Source organism: Phyllobates terribilis, unplaced genomic scaffold (genome assembly GCF_046119375.1).
Source record: "Phyllobates terribilis strain yellow unplaced genomic scaffold, ASM4611937v1 Scaffold_1__5_contigs__length_1240528914, whole genome shotgun sequence".
NCBI lineage: Eukaryota > Metazoa > Chordata > Amphibia > Anura > Dendrobatidae > Phyllobates > Phyllobates terribilis.
In genome coordinates, this window is record NW_027362761.1 from 389,401,465 (window position 1) to 389,416,624 (window position 15,160).

General features: G+C 41.5%; 1 protein-coding gene across 1 annotated transcript in view; it reads left to right on the forward strand.

Annotated features, from left to right (window-relative positions):
- The first annotated feature begins 240 nt into the window (after positions 1-240).
- Positions 241-15,160, forward strand: part of FBN2 (fibrillin 2) — a 406,583-nt gene continuing 391,663 nt past the window's right edge. The window contains exons 1-2 of the mRNA XM_073676558.1: positions 241-820; positions 4,398-4,480. Of these exons, the coding sequence (XP_073532659.1) occupies positions 609-820; positions 4,398-4,480 (295 nt within the window). The 5' untranslated portion in view covers positions 241-608. The remainder of the gene's footprint in view (positions 821-4,397; positions 4,481-15,160) is intronic.

A 15,160-nucleotide genomic window follows, 5' to 3' on the forward strand; every position in this document is an offset into this window, starting at 1 on the left:
GAAAATGTTCATGTATTATGAGAAAACACATATTGCGCATAGGTATTAGAAAGTGCAACAAAGCAGAAAGTGAAAAACTAGTGATCACTAAAAGGTTAATATAAGAAAGCCCACTCTTCTGTTTCTTTCTCCTCTTTCTTTTTCTCCATCCCATTTTCTCCCTCCTCCTCCCCTTAACCTTCACGTGTGTGACTGGTTCTGTGGTTTCCTCCCCACTGACAGGCAGCCGCCTCATAAACCCCTGGCCCTCAGCACTCTCATCCTAATCCTGCTTCTTACACAGACTGAGTATGGGGACAAGTCTGAACTCTCCAGCACAGAGATTGCTTTCTTCTTCAGCTTTTCACTTTTGATGCTCTTTTTTTTTCCTGGCTTCAACCACAGTGCAAGAATCGCTTTTTTGAAGCACTGATTGACTCAGGATTGAGTACCTATTATTTATGAACCTATCAACTTCTCAATAGTATACCATAACTTATGCCACCTGGGGCATTCCTGTAGTATATTTTCCGCTTTGTTTCCCCGACACAAGGAATAGTTGCAATCTGGATGTGAACATTAAGAAACCTTTCATCTTTCAGCTTAGAAGTGGATTCCTTCTGTCCTGAATGACAGTGTTTGATACTCAGCATCAATATATAATGCCAAGGTCAAGGAGGAGGGCTGTGCTCCTGCTGGGCTACTTTCTTGTGCTTTTGGGATGCTCTGCTGGTCAACAATCTTTCAATGCAGAGTCCAGAACTGGAACACAGGATGCAAAGGACGGGTCTACTGTTCTTAGTAGGACCCGCAGGAGGGGATCACAGTATTCTCTGCATGGGTAGGTGACCATTAATAGCACTGTCTGTTATGTGCACCATTATTAGCATAATAGTCCCCAGGTAAAAAATAATTTAAATAGAGATCAATAATATTAACATTATCATATTTAACATTAATCAAACTCTCAATATAATCTAATAATGCTTTGCTTACAGTTCCAAAATACAATTTCCTTATATAATATTTCTTGCTACTAACGAAAAGTTAGTTGTATTTTATCATCTGAATACCTTTTATTAAAATATTCCAAACACGTTAAATCTAGCCAAAACTGTAATGTGGCATGCAGCAAGGCCAGGCAATAATCTTTCCCCATTGTTTTCCATCCAGTGCTTGCTATACCCAAGAGTATAAGTTGATGGCGTGTGGCGCTTTGCCTACTGAGGTTTATATAGTATAAACACATGCTTGTAATCTGCAAGCGAATTTGATACAGTGGTGGATTAAAATTAGGCAGTGAGTCTTTGCACCTAATATTGCAGGGCATTAATATATCTATTTGGCAAACATTTCAAATGAAACTGTCCTGCGGAAGCCCCATTAAGCATATGCATGGAAACCCTTTTAGTGTACCATCATTTTAACTTTTATATTCTTAACTTATTGCAGCAGTGAGTATCAAATCCGAAAATGTTGTGAGACATAGAGGCCAGACAGTCACGTACCATGTGTGCAAGCCAACCGTGGTTGGTAGAAATGCCCCTCACTCTGGGTAGAGTTTAACTCATTACAGTTTTCTCACTGGAAAAGAGCTTTTGTTTGCTTTATAGGTTTTAGTGACATAAAGAGTTAATCGAACTCACAGCCACTTGTATTATCTATGTATACAAACTCGAGAAAATGAATCACCGCCCATGTAAATGACCGGTATATATATTATCTTTCCATCTCAAATGCTGCCTAAGTGGCTTTTTCCTATCTAAGCTTTCATCAATTGGCCCTAATGCACTGGTGTTGTATAACTTTCGTTTCAGTATGTGCTATTGAAGATAATGTACACATTCCATAAGTGAAGCTAAATTACTGTAAGTTACGGGTAGTAAACTTTTAAGGGTTTGTTTGAACCTCTCAAGCATTCATTACATTCATTATCTGAACACTAGGGGATTCTCGAACCCTCTAATTACTATGTTGTTAGAACTTTCAGTTATTCCTTCTGCTTTCAGTGCCCTAAATCTGCAAGAGGTATTTGTGTTTTATGAATGAACTTGACTAGGACTTTGCTTATTTTGGAAATCTTGCAGGATTTCTTCTGGCAAAGCAAACAGAAATCTAGGCAGCGTGATCTAAATAAGTAGCAAAGACTTCTTGTTTTCTTCATCCTTTTATTACATGAAACGTTTTATATTTATTACTTTTTCAATATTTATTTTTCCTCTGTATCAGTATATTTGTTCAACTAATATACTATTGTGTGAATACCTCGACATATCAACACACATAGACGTTAATGCATATGAACGCTGTTTATCTAATATTTTTCATGCCATAGGTCTATCTGTTATTTGACTTTTGAAAAAACGATTTACCAATTTTGACTTTCATGTTACTGACCACAGAAGTAAACTCAAAAAGGTCTGCTACAATAATTTTCACTATGACCTACCATGACCCAATGTGGTTACCATGCTAAGATCTTGAGAACTTCCGCTCTGTGGTCATGGCATGTTTAGTTACACATACAGCAGAATCTATGCAGCAAGACTGTACTACATGGATGCACATAAGTAAATCAATAGATCATGTACATATAGCAGTAGCCTGGACTTTCATGTTGATGTATAACTAAGCAGATTTGACTTTCAAATTTTACAAAAATTGGAAAACTTGGTTGTCATTCATATTTTACCAAGACAAATTGGTTGGTTTAGGGTTTATTATGTTTTGTTAATTATTTAAGCAATGTTGTTTGTCCATATCAATTCCAATTATATTTTATAATAACTTTTATATGGTGAAGTACAATAGGATACCAGATGTTTTATTGTTACCATACTAAATAATCTCAAAAGTGCTCCTGGAAGTCAAAGTATAAAACAAAAATATGTCGAGGCAATTAATTTTATTTATCATTCAGTGGTGGCCTTGATGGACTCTATTGCACCCAAGCATTGGCTTTATGCAGTAATACTTTCTGTTAGGATTGTGGGCAACATGTTTGGCATTGTACTCCTTCAATTCAAAGAAATTTTAAGGAAATGTTAGCCAAGCTTCTTTTTATTAGGAGCTCCACAATCCTCTTTACTGTTAGTAAGATAAATCCATAACACATTAGGAATGTAATGTCTTGGGAAATATAAGCAATGAGGGGACTTGGGTCTTGTAGACATTGTTGACCCCGTTGGCCTTGTCTTTTGTTATTTATAGTATAGAGTAATCTCTCTTTTCCTACTAGCATGATGTGCATAGCTAGTCTAATGTAGACTGTGGAAACAGTAAAGGTAACATTAAAGTGTGCCCCTAGCCAGATAACTGCCAATCAGCTGGGGGTGGGCAAGTAGCTTCTGAATTAGTCTCTTCATTGGCAGAACATTGCAATTATTTGAAAGTATGTTTTCCAAAACTACTTATTAACACATAAATTACAGACCTCTGAAACCACTACTATATACTACTCTTAGTGAGGGAAGTATTTTGGACTATACAGGTTTCCTTAAAGCCTTTGAAATAACAATGTTGGTTACTTAAAGGGAATCTGTGACCACAGTTGATCTAAACTATTAATATGGGCATACAGGTTATAGACTGCTGAAAAAGTTATACATGTATGTCTCATATCAGATGCCTTGTTGTTGAGAAATGATCTTTTATCACTTCATATATATGACCTTTTCCAGGCTCTGGGAAGGATGTTGCCTGGAATATAACTCTCAGAGCTTATTTTACATGAAGGGGGAGTTACCAGTGTGAGACAAGTAACTAACCCAGAACAGTAGAAATGAAATTTGTTTTCTTCCAAACACATTTTTTGCTTCTCCTTGAGCTCTGCTGTATTGTAACAATATTGCATCCATGTATGCCTGTGAGATAGAAGCTGAAGCTGAGAGGAACCTGCAGATGTGTTAGTTATAATCACACACTGCTCTGCAGTGAGATCAGGAGAGCAGAGAGTGGCCATTACACATCACGCTGGTTACCCCTCCTTCATGTAAAATAAGCTCTGGAGTCAGAGTTATCTTCCAGGCAGTGTCCTCCCCAGAGCCTGGAAGAGGTCATTTATATAAAGTGATAAAAGATGATTTCTCAACAACAAGGCATGTGATATGAGGCATACAGGTATCACTCTATTCAGCAGTCTATAACCTGTATGGTCACATTAATAGGTTATATACAGTAGGTCAAATGTGGTGACAGATTCCCTTTAATGGATCAACCACAGAAAAGTTACATTTCTTTCTTTGTTCAATTGCCAAGTCAAAACTTGATTTTCAGAATTTTCAGATTTCCATTTAGAAAGCAACCAGCAAATTCTTGTAATGGGGATTATTTCTTTTAGTATTTTCTCAGCTATATTCTTTCCGTTTGTAACTCAAAGTGTGTTCTGATGCTAATGTTCTTATTATTATTTTTAAAAGGCCGAATGTATGTGGATCTAGATTTCACTCTTACTGTTGCCCTGGATGGAAAACACTTCCTGGAGGAAACCAGTGTATTGTCCGTAAGTATTTTTTTTTTCCTTTTTTTAGCAAATCTTAGTAATTGCTTCATTATCTTCTTTGTGTTTTTTTTTAATGGGCTGGGGCTACACTGCAACTTTGGCTGCTATTTAGGTTGTGCAGCCAAAGATTACTCAATGAAGCTGCTGTATAATGCAGGTAGACGGGATCGCAATGCGACCAGCAAGTTACTTCAATCTGGACAAGGAAGTCCTAAAAAAATGGTTCTGACATTTTGTGACTTGCAGATCACAATGCGACTCCATTAAATTGCTTTATGATGAGATGTAGCAGCTGTGTAGAGCGTTCTTTAGTCGTGCATCCTGTGTTGCAGCCAAAGTCACCATGTAGATCCAGCCTTACTGGCACCTAGAATGCCTTCAATCTGATTGGTAGCCAAGTATAAGTCTTTATGAAATAAAACTAACTTGTCCATATTGTATGACATAAGGAATTACATAAAGTTTGCTAAATTAAATCAGGGAACATAACTATAGAAGCTTTTTATATTCTATAACCTGAGATCATTGGTGGGCTATATTATCTTGGCCAAGTTCCCAAAAAATGGCTTGATAGTCCTAATGCTGTAAACATTCCCCCAATGATGATGTTATACTTTTACAACATGGATTTATTTAACCCGCATTGTTATTTTTTTCCTAGAATCAAATCAGCCCCTACATCATGCTGCTCTCAAAATACGTGACAAAAACCTGCTGATATATTCCCTTTAAAGGGATCATATGATTTTAAGAGGGAGTAGCCTTAGTCATCAATTATTTAGACACGTGCATATATCACCAAAAAAACAGGAATAATAAATACCTATCCCAGGATATGAAGAGATTCCAGTAGAGATTAAAAAATCATTTTTCTTAAGCAAATACATAAAAATAAATACTGAATAAAATGACAGGGAAAGAAAATCCTCCAAAATGACACACAGAAATTCCCACAAACGTAGAAAAAACAGTATACAGGTCCATATGCATAGGATAGCCAAGGGTATATATACCTAAAGTGCCAGTGCTGTGCTTTAAAATTGGGTGAATTAATCCCTGCTAAATGGCTAACCATGCAGTGACCTCATGTATTGTATTGCCTCAAAGTAGCATATACTGTATATAAGCAATATGTGAATGGTACATTACCTGTAACAAATGTGCCACCTAAGATGTCCAAGGCTCTGTGTCCCACCACCTCAGCACTGTTTCGCCTAGCTTCTTCCAGAAGAAGCAAGGCGAAACGGCGTTGGGGTGGTGGGACACAGAGCCTTGGACCTCTTAGGTGGTGAATTTGTTACAGGTAATGTACCATTCACATATTGCTTATATATATGCTGCAGTCCCTTACTTTATTCCTGCTTAATTCAGGATAGCGTGAGCTCCATTCTATCTGTAACATGGCAGACAATGATAGCAGCTTACTGTTAACAATTTGGAAGAAAATTAAATTCTTCAGCACAAACCGCTGATCTTAGATATTATAAAGCATACACAGTTGCTAACATTTGCCACTGACTCTCATTAAAACAAAAAAAATATACACTACATATTGAAGAACCCCAATGTTACCGTAAAGTGTGAGACCACCAAGTGCTGAAGTCTATAAAAATCATCATTGGCTGTGACATTTTAAAAACTGCTTCTAGCACAATAATTTGTCATGAGGAGTGCAATGAACTGTGTTTCAATGGCTGAGCAGCTACGCACAAGTCTTAGGATTCCTTGAGCAATGCTGTTGGCTGGCGTATTATAAAGCTCACCTCTGTTGGATAAAAATTTACCATCTGGCAGTCTGTTGGATGAATGTGGGTTTATTGAATGCCAGGAAAATGTTCCCTGCCCAAATCTGTAGTACCAAATGTTAAGTTTTATGGAAGAGGGATAATGGCATGCGACCAAATATCTTTGGTGCTGGACCAATTGAATGGATCGTAATAGTCTAGAATGGAATGATACTCTGGAGAGAATTAGGCTTAACACTTTGTGACAATAGTTTGGGGGATCTGCTTTCCTGTTTCATCATATGAAATATCACAGTCATTTTTCATTCAGTAAAGTATTACCGGTTTGCTTAGAAGAACTTGATTTGTCTTACCGAAAATAATTAGGCGGCTGATTCTTCTGCCATTGTAACTGACAAGCACATGTTTCCACAAACAGTTCTGACCATTAATAGATGATATTAGCTGTAGATCCCAACAGCCAAGAACAAGATACATGGAGAAATCTTGCTGGCAGAAAGGTTCTGTAGGCACTTGGCAGCTGCACACAGTAATTGCCCACTTATACACTATGGTAGGTAAAAAAACTTTGTCAGTGTATGATGACAATTATGTGTAATGACACATCAGTGGTACAAGAGAATCTGTATAGTTAAAAATTCATTTTTCAAAGTTATTATTTTATAACTGGAGCTGTGCCCTACAACATTGAAGTCTCAAGTATCTTTGATATTCAGCCTGTCTGCCGCTCCTTACAGGGAAATTTAAATACTATGCTCCATAACTAGTGTTGAGCGAGCACTAAAATGCTCGGGTGCTCAATGCTCGGGTCGAGCACATTGGAATTCTCGGGTGCTCGACCCGAGCAACGAGCCCAATGTAAGTCTATGGGAAACTCGAGCATTATTCAGACGGCTCCCCCCGGCGGTCTGCAGAGGGCCTAAAAATTGCCCAAATCGATGGGAACAGTGCTCAAATGACATGGGGACAGCATAGGGAAGACCCCTGGAAGCATTTCTGACTCCCAGGTCACTTCTGTCAACAATGTTGTCAGAGGTATTATGCCACTTTTACGGACTCACAATAAAACATACCAAAACGAAACCAAAATGGATTTTCCTGGGAAATATTTTAAGGAACATCCTTTCCAGGGTAATGACTTGCATATAAAGCAAAATAAATAACCAAAAACAAAAATGCTCCTCCACATCTTGGGCTATGTTTTTACAATCTTATCTGGCCATGTGGTGTGTGAGATATCATCAGACACATTGTGTTTCATTTATGAAGGAGGGACTCTGAAAGTCACAAAGCCTATTTTTATAGGGCCATCAGGCGGCCTTTACTATTCTTAAAGGGCCAGCAGTCGTCCCTCACTATTCTTAGAGAGCCATCAGCCAGCTATGTTTTATTGTTCCCATTACTAAAGAGTGGGTCTCCTATACTGTTATTGCGTATGCAGTGAGTGGTAGGGCTGCCCAAAATGTGGACGCACCCCAATACCACTTTAAAAATTTGAATGCACCCCAATACCCCTTTGAAGAGACTTAGAGGTGGGCCTCCTGAAAACAATGTTCCCATTATTAGGAAGTAGGTCTCCCATTGTGTTTGCCTATGCAGTGAATGCAAGGGTTGCCCAAAATTTGGAGGCACTCCAATGCCCCTTGGAAGAGACGTGGAGGTCAGAGGGCCTCCTGAAAACAATGTTCCCATTATTAGGAAGTGGGTCTCCCATTGTGTTTGCCTATGCAGTGAATGCAAGGGTTGCCAAAAATTTGGAAGCACTCCAATGCCCCTTGGAAGAGACTTGGAGGTCAGAGGGCCTCCTGAAAACAATGTTCCCATTATTAGGAAGTGCGTCTCCCAATATATTTGACTATGCAATGAATGCAAGGGTTGCCAAAAATTTGGAGGCACTCCAATGCCCCTTGGAAGAGACGTGGAGGTCAGAGGGCCTCCTGAAAACAATGTTCCCATTATTAGGAAGTGGGTCTTCCATTGTGTTTGCCTATGCAGTGAATGCAAAGGTTGCCAAAATTTTGAAGGCACTGCAATGCCCCTTGGAAGAGACATGGAGGTCAGAGGGCCTCCTGAAAACAATGTTCCCATTATTAGGAAGTGGGTCTCCCAATATGTTTGCCTATGCAATGAATGCAAGGGTTGCCAAAAATTTGGAGGCACTCCAATGCCTCTTTGAAGAGACATGGAGGTCAGAGGGCCGCCTAAAAACAATGTTCCCATTATAAGGAAGTGGGTCTCCCATTGTGCTTGCCTATGCAGTGAATGTAAGGGCTGCCAAAAATTGGGAGGCACTCAATGCCCCTTGGAAGAGACGTGGAGAAGGGCCTCATAAAAAAATGTTCCGATTAGAAAGGAGCGGGCCACCTATACTTGTAATGCCCATGCACTAACTGTATGGGCTGACAAACATTTACCCCTGGGGGGTATACATGAACATACTGTATAAAAAAATTTTTTTACGGGCATCATAAACACCCTTTAAAAAAATTATGTGGGTGTTGCATTATGGACCAAAGTCACCCTGGTGATATGGTGGTGGAGAATGAGGAGAAGGAGGAGGACAAGAGCAAATAGCCAAAATCAGGAAGCATATACCCATGTGTGGGTGTGAAAAGGTGCATGGGAATACACCTCCCAAGAAAAGACACTGGATTTGAGTTCATGTTACGCTGCTATCATTCGGTGGTGTTGAGAAGTCTGGCCTCACTTCAGCCCTTGTTCATTTTTATAAAAGTCAGCCTGTCAGCATTTTCAGTTGACAGGCGGATGCGCTTATCAGTTATAATTCCACCAGCGGCACTAAAAACCCGCTCTGATAAAACGCTGGCGGCAGGGCAGGCCAGGACCTCCAAGGCATAGAGAGACAGTTCATTCCACGCTTGCAGCTTGGATACCCAATACTTATAAGGCACAGAGGAATCACGAAGGACGTTGGTACAGTCGGCATGGTACTCCCTCAGCATCTTCCCAAACTTTGCACTCCTTGTGAGAGTACCCTGCGCCTCAGGACTTGTGCGATGAGAGGGGCTGAGAAAATTTTGACAGTGTTCTGCTGGATTGAAGTTGTATCTCTCTCGCCTGTACTCCTTGGTTGTCCAACGAAGTGTGACTTCTGCTGCCAGCGTTTTAAGATGAGAATTTTTTTAATTGTTCCGCAAAAAGGGCCTTCTAGTACAGCCCCATTTTTGTAGACCTGTCCACCTCAGGAATAAGAGATATAAAGTTCTCCTTGTAGCGTTGGTCTAGAAGTGTCACCAACCAGTAATGACTTTCACCCAAAACTTTGAGAACGCTAGGGTCATGGGAAAGACAGCATAACATAAACTCAGCCATGCGTGCCAGACTACTAACAAGCAAAACTTCCGTGTCCTCACCAAGAGGATGACTGACCATGCTCTCTTCCTCCTCTCTGTCCTCTGGCCATCCACGCTGAACAGATGGTATGACAGCTGTGGAGGTAGTACCGTCTATAGCGCATGAAACTAGCTCCTGTTCTTCCTCCTCCTCCCCTTCCTCATTGTCCCCCAATCCACGTTGCGATGAGATGAGGCGGGACTGTGTGTAATCACCCTGTATGGTTCCTTGCTCCATCTCATTGTGCTCTGCCTGCAATGAATCCTCTTTGATTGTGAGCAGAGAGCGTTTCAGAAGACAGAGAAGCGGGATGGTGATGATAATTATGGCATCATCGCCGCTCACCATCTTGGTGGAGTCCTCAAAGTTTTGGAGGATGGTACATATGTTTGACATTCATGTCCACTCCTGAGGTCTTATATGTGGAGTCTGAACTGAATACCGATGGCCTTGTTGATGCTGGTACTCAACAACTTCCCTCTTCTGCTCACAAATCCTTTCCAACATCTGCAGTGTAGAGTTCCAACGCGTGGGGACATCACACACCACTCTGTGAGCCAGAAGCTGCAAATGCTGCTGAAACACTGCAAGGGCGGCGGAAGCTTTAGGTAACTTTGTAAAATGGGCTGACAGGCGGCGTACTTTAACAAGCAGATCCAGCAGCTCTGGGTAGGATTTGAGAAACTGCTGAACAACGAGGTTAAGCACATGGGCCAGGCATGATACGTGTGTGAGCTCGCCTCGCCTCAGAGCCACCACCAGGTTCTGGCCATTGTCAAACACGACCATGCCTGGTTGTAGATTCAGCGAGGTGAGCCACAGATCTGCCTGCTCTTTCAGAGCTGTCCACAACTCTTCAGCATTGTGTGATTTGTCACCTAAGCATATTAGCTTGAGCACAGCCTGTTGCCGCTTGGCCGAGGCACTGCTGCAGTGCTTCCAGCTTGTGACTGATGTGGTCATTTCGGAGATGGAGGCTGAAGATGAGGAGGAGGCTGAGGCGGATGAGGTGCAGGAGCTGTAGACTGTGGGGGCAACCTTGATTGACCTAGGGCCCGCAATCCTTGGCGTCGGGAGGATATATTCCGTCCCAAGGTCCAACTGGGTCCCGGCTTCCATTATGTTAACCCAGTATGCCGTCAGCAAGATGTACCATCCCTGCCCACAAGCACTTATCCACGTGTCCGTGGTTAGGTGGACTTTCCCTGTTACTGCGTTGTTGAGGGCACGGCTAATGTTTTGGGACACGTGCTTGTGTAATGCGGGGATGGAACACCAGAGAAATAGTGGAGGCTGGGGACCGAGTACCGAGGGATGGCCGCCGCCATCAGGTTGCCGAATACTTCCGTCTCCACGAGCCTAAAAGGCAACATTTCGATCGCAAGCAGTCGTGAAATGTGAGAATTTAGTAGTGTGGACTGTGGGGCATTAGCTGCGTATTTGCGCTTGCGTTCCAAGGACTGGGGTATGGACAACTGAACGCTTGGCTGGGACAAGGACGTGGACATGCTTCCTGATGCTGCTACTTGAGAGTGTGCAATGACATGCGTCTTCGCATGCACCATGGACAGGGGATTGGCTTGCATGCACAACAGCGGAAGAAGCAATGGTGCCACCCACAGACACTGTTCCTGGACCCTGGAGTTTGGCCAACAAAGTCAGGTGCTTTGCTGCCATGTGCCTGATCATGCTGGTGGTGGTCAGGCTTCTAGTTTTGCCACCCCTGCTGATGCTGGCCTGGCAGGTGGTGCAAATGGCCTTTTTAGGGTTATCGGCAGAGTCTTTAAAAAATAACCAGACTCGGGAAGACCTAACAGTTGTACTGGCTACTTCCTTCGTGTTGGTGTTACGGGGAATGGTTGCCTGCCTTCTGTCTGCAGCCACCACACTTCTTCTTCCTGCCTTTTGGAGTGCTCTGCCTCCCTCCCCCCGTGTGCTGCTCTTCTCGCTCTGCCTATCCTCCTGCCAGGTTGGGTCAGTTACTATATCATCCACCACCTTGTCTTCCACTTCCGCACCCTTGTCTTCCTCCTGACTTTCTGGCAATTGTGTTTCATCATCGTCCACCTCTTTTGACACTTTCCCACCATCGCCTTCGTGTGACCGTGGCTGCTCAAATATTTGGGCATTGCTCCATGCCATCTCCTCTTGCCTCGCTTCAAGTGGACCGGGCGAGAGGCCCGTATCTATAAATGGAAAAGTGAACAGCTCTTCGGAGTGTCCAAGTGTGGGATCATTTGTCTCCGGGCACTCGGCATGGTGGGAGGAAGGAGGATCAGGGTGATGAATATGCGGTCCAGACTCACGGCTACTGAGACTTGACCGTGTGGAAGACAGGGTGGTGGTGGTGATGGTTAAGTGACTGGAAGCATTATCCGCTATCCAACCAACAACCTATTGACACTGCTCTGGGTTCAATAGTGGTGTGCTGCAGTCCCCTAGGAATTGGGACAGGAAGGTCGGGCGAGAAGATGTGGGTGTTTGTTGTGGCCCACGGCCTCAGCCTCTGCATGCACCATCACCATCACGTCCAGTTCCCCTTCCCTTGCTATGTGCCTTGCCCATTTTAAATGGAGGACAATATCTTCCACGCTTACTGCAAATTACTGAATTTGGAGCGAACTTATATGTGATCCATTTGACGGAGAAACCACAGTTTTAAATACCTGGCCTGTAGGTAACTATTTTGAATAGCAAAGTGGTGTCAATTGCTTCACTGACATACTGAAACAAATTTTTAATAGAGTTTAGAAATGGCAGTATTTTCTGAAAAAGTATATGTGATCTGTGTGACGGAGAAAGCACAGTTTTAATTACCTGGCCTGTAGGTAGCTATTTTGAACAGCAAACCGGTGTCAAAAACTTTGCTGACACAGTGAAAAAAAATTTGAATGGAGGCCAAAAATGGCAGTATTTTCTGAAAACATATATGTGATCCGTATGACGGAGAAAACACGGTTTTAAATAGCTGGATTTTTAGGGCTCTAATATGGAAAGGACCTGGCTGTATTCTGCAGTGCCAACAAGCAAATGGCACAGAAAAACTGTGTTCTCTCGATTGCTTTTTAAGCAAATAATGAGGATTAAGATCCAAAAAAAATTATTTCTGGCCCCTGAGACCTGGGCCTTTGTCTAGAAATATCTAACAGCAGCAGAAGGCAGAACTGGAATGGAGCCTCTTGTGCTATATGCACTGTAGTCTGCTATATACACTACCTGGCTGCCTATATACACTCCCTGCCTGACATCTCTGCAGATTAATTAGTCCTCAGAAGGACTGTTAGTTGAGATGGATATGTGTCTCTAATATAGTTTGGTACACCTACACTAACTAGAAACAAGCAAATCTCTCTCTAGCTCAGCAGCAACTCTCCCTACACTGTCTGATTCTGGAATGACTGTGATGAGCATGGCGGCGCCAGGTCTGATATAGACCTGATGACGCTGTGCGGCCAGCCAATCACTGTAATGCCACAACCATCATGGCTGCGGCATCACAATGAGTGGCAGGCAATCCCTGCATGTTGATTGGCGCTTTAAAGAGCGCCAAACATGCAGGGAGGGGACCCGAGCATCCGCCCGAGCATCTCGTAAGTACTTGGCGAGCTCCAAGAATGTCGAGTACTGAGATGCTCGGGCGAGTACCGAGTACTTGCAAGAATGCTCGCTCGTCACTATCCATAACATATTTGAACTGTTTGAAAATGAAATCTAATACTGATAGGTCTGGATCAACCTGTCTGAATTATATAACTTCCATTAGAATTTATCTCAGAGACATTATACTATATATATATAGCTCTGGCAAAAATTAAGAGACCACTGAACAGTTTTCTATTGGAAAGCATGGAAAGACTGGTGGAAAGCATGCCAAGACGCATGAAAGCTGTGATTAAAAATCATGGTTAGTTCACTAAATATTGCCAAATATTGATTTCACAGTTAAAACATGACTAATTTGAGGTCTGAAAGCACTGTTTCTTTTTTAGTATTTTGACTTTATTATTTGCTGCAAATAAATACAAAATTTTTAGCTTTGAATTTAAGAGACATGTTGTCAGTAGTTTATAGACTAAAACGACAATGTACATTTTACTCAAAAATATACCTATAAAGAGAAAAATCAAAGAAACTGAAAATTTTGCAGTGGTTTGTTAATTTTTGCCAGAGCTGTATATTAGATTCCAGCTTCGTGAATATATAGTGTTTTTAATAAACCCAAGATTTTATGTCCAGCAGACTTAAAAATCCTATGGATAACATGTAATTCTATAAAAACCGATAAAATGTCAGTGATAAAGGCATCAAAGCTGGGCAATGAATGAGGTTTTCGACTGTATTGTACTTGTTCTTGTGAAGAAATGTTCTTCAAGTTTTATACTCAGCAACACTTGATGAGTTCTGTCATTGTTCCTAGCTTTCATGCCTATCATATAGTATTGTGAAACTGAATTATCTTTAAAATGGGAATAAAATATAGTTTCGCTCTGCCAAAAAATTAAATAGTCTGTTTTTGATCGCAACTGAAGAACGGTCCAAACCCCCAAAGTTTAAAATGAAGCTACACTTTAAACAAACTTTGCATAAAGCAATAATATAAGTGATGGAGGATACAACTTTTTAATATATTTTATCAGAGAATTTTGATTCAATCTCAACTTATCAGCCATGTCTTCCCCTTCCTCCTGCCTAATGAACTCACCTATGCTGTGACAGCACAGTTTGGTGTCAGTTTATAACTCCTATTAAACTCTATGAAAATAGAGGAGGGGAGATTAAGAAGTAGTGTAACAAAAAAAGTAAAGAGAAACACAAGTAGAAGGATTGTGCTAAGTGTTCTATCAAGTTTTTCACTTCACCCTAGAGCTATATTCACATCTACACCGCTCAGAACTGCGGTATAATGTCCTCCCTGCTGCTTCTGATTCTAATGTGTGCTAACTAAGGAATGAAGAGAAGGAATCCCTCACGGTGTTCTGTCTTGTGTACAGTCATGGCCAAAAGTTTTGAGAATGACACCAAAATTATATTTTCACATGATCTGCTGGCCTCTGGTTTTTATTAGTGTTTGTCTGATGTTTATATCACATACAGAAATATAATTGCAATCATATTATGAGTACCAATAGGTTATATTGACAGTTAGAATAAGTTAATGCAGCAAGTCAATATTTGCAGTGTTGCCCCTTCTTCTTCAAGACCTCTGTAATTCTCCCTGGCATGCTCTCAATCAACTTTTGGACCAAATCCTGACTGATAGCAGTCCATTCTTGCATAATCAATGCTTGCATTTTGCCAGAATTTGTTGGTTTTTGTTTGTCCACCCGTCTCTTGATGATTGACCACAAGTTCTCAATGGGATTAAGATCTGGGGAGCTTCCAGGCCATGGACCCAAAATCTCTATGTTTTGTTCCATGAGCCATTTAGTTATCACCTTTGCTTTATGGCAAGGTGCTCCATCATGCTGGAAAAGGCATTGTTGGGCGCCAAACTGCTCTTGGACGGTTGGGAGAAGTTGCTCTTGGAGGACATTCTGGTACCATTCTTTATTGATGGCTGTGTTTTTAGGCCAGACTGTGA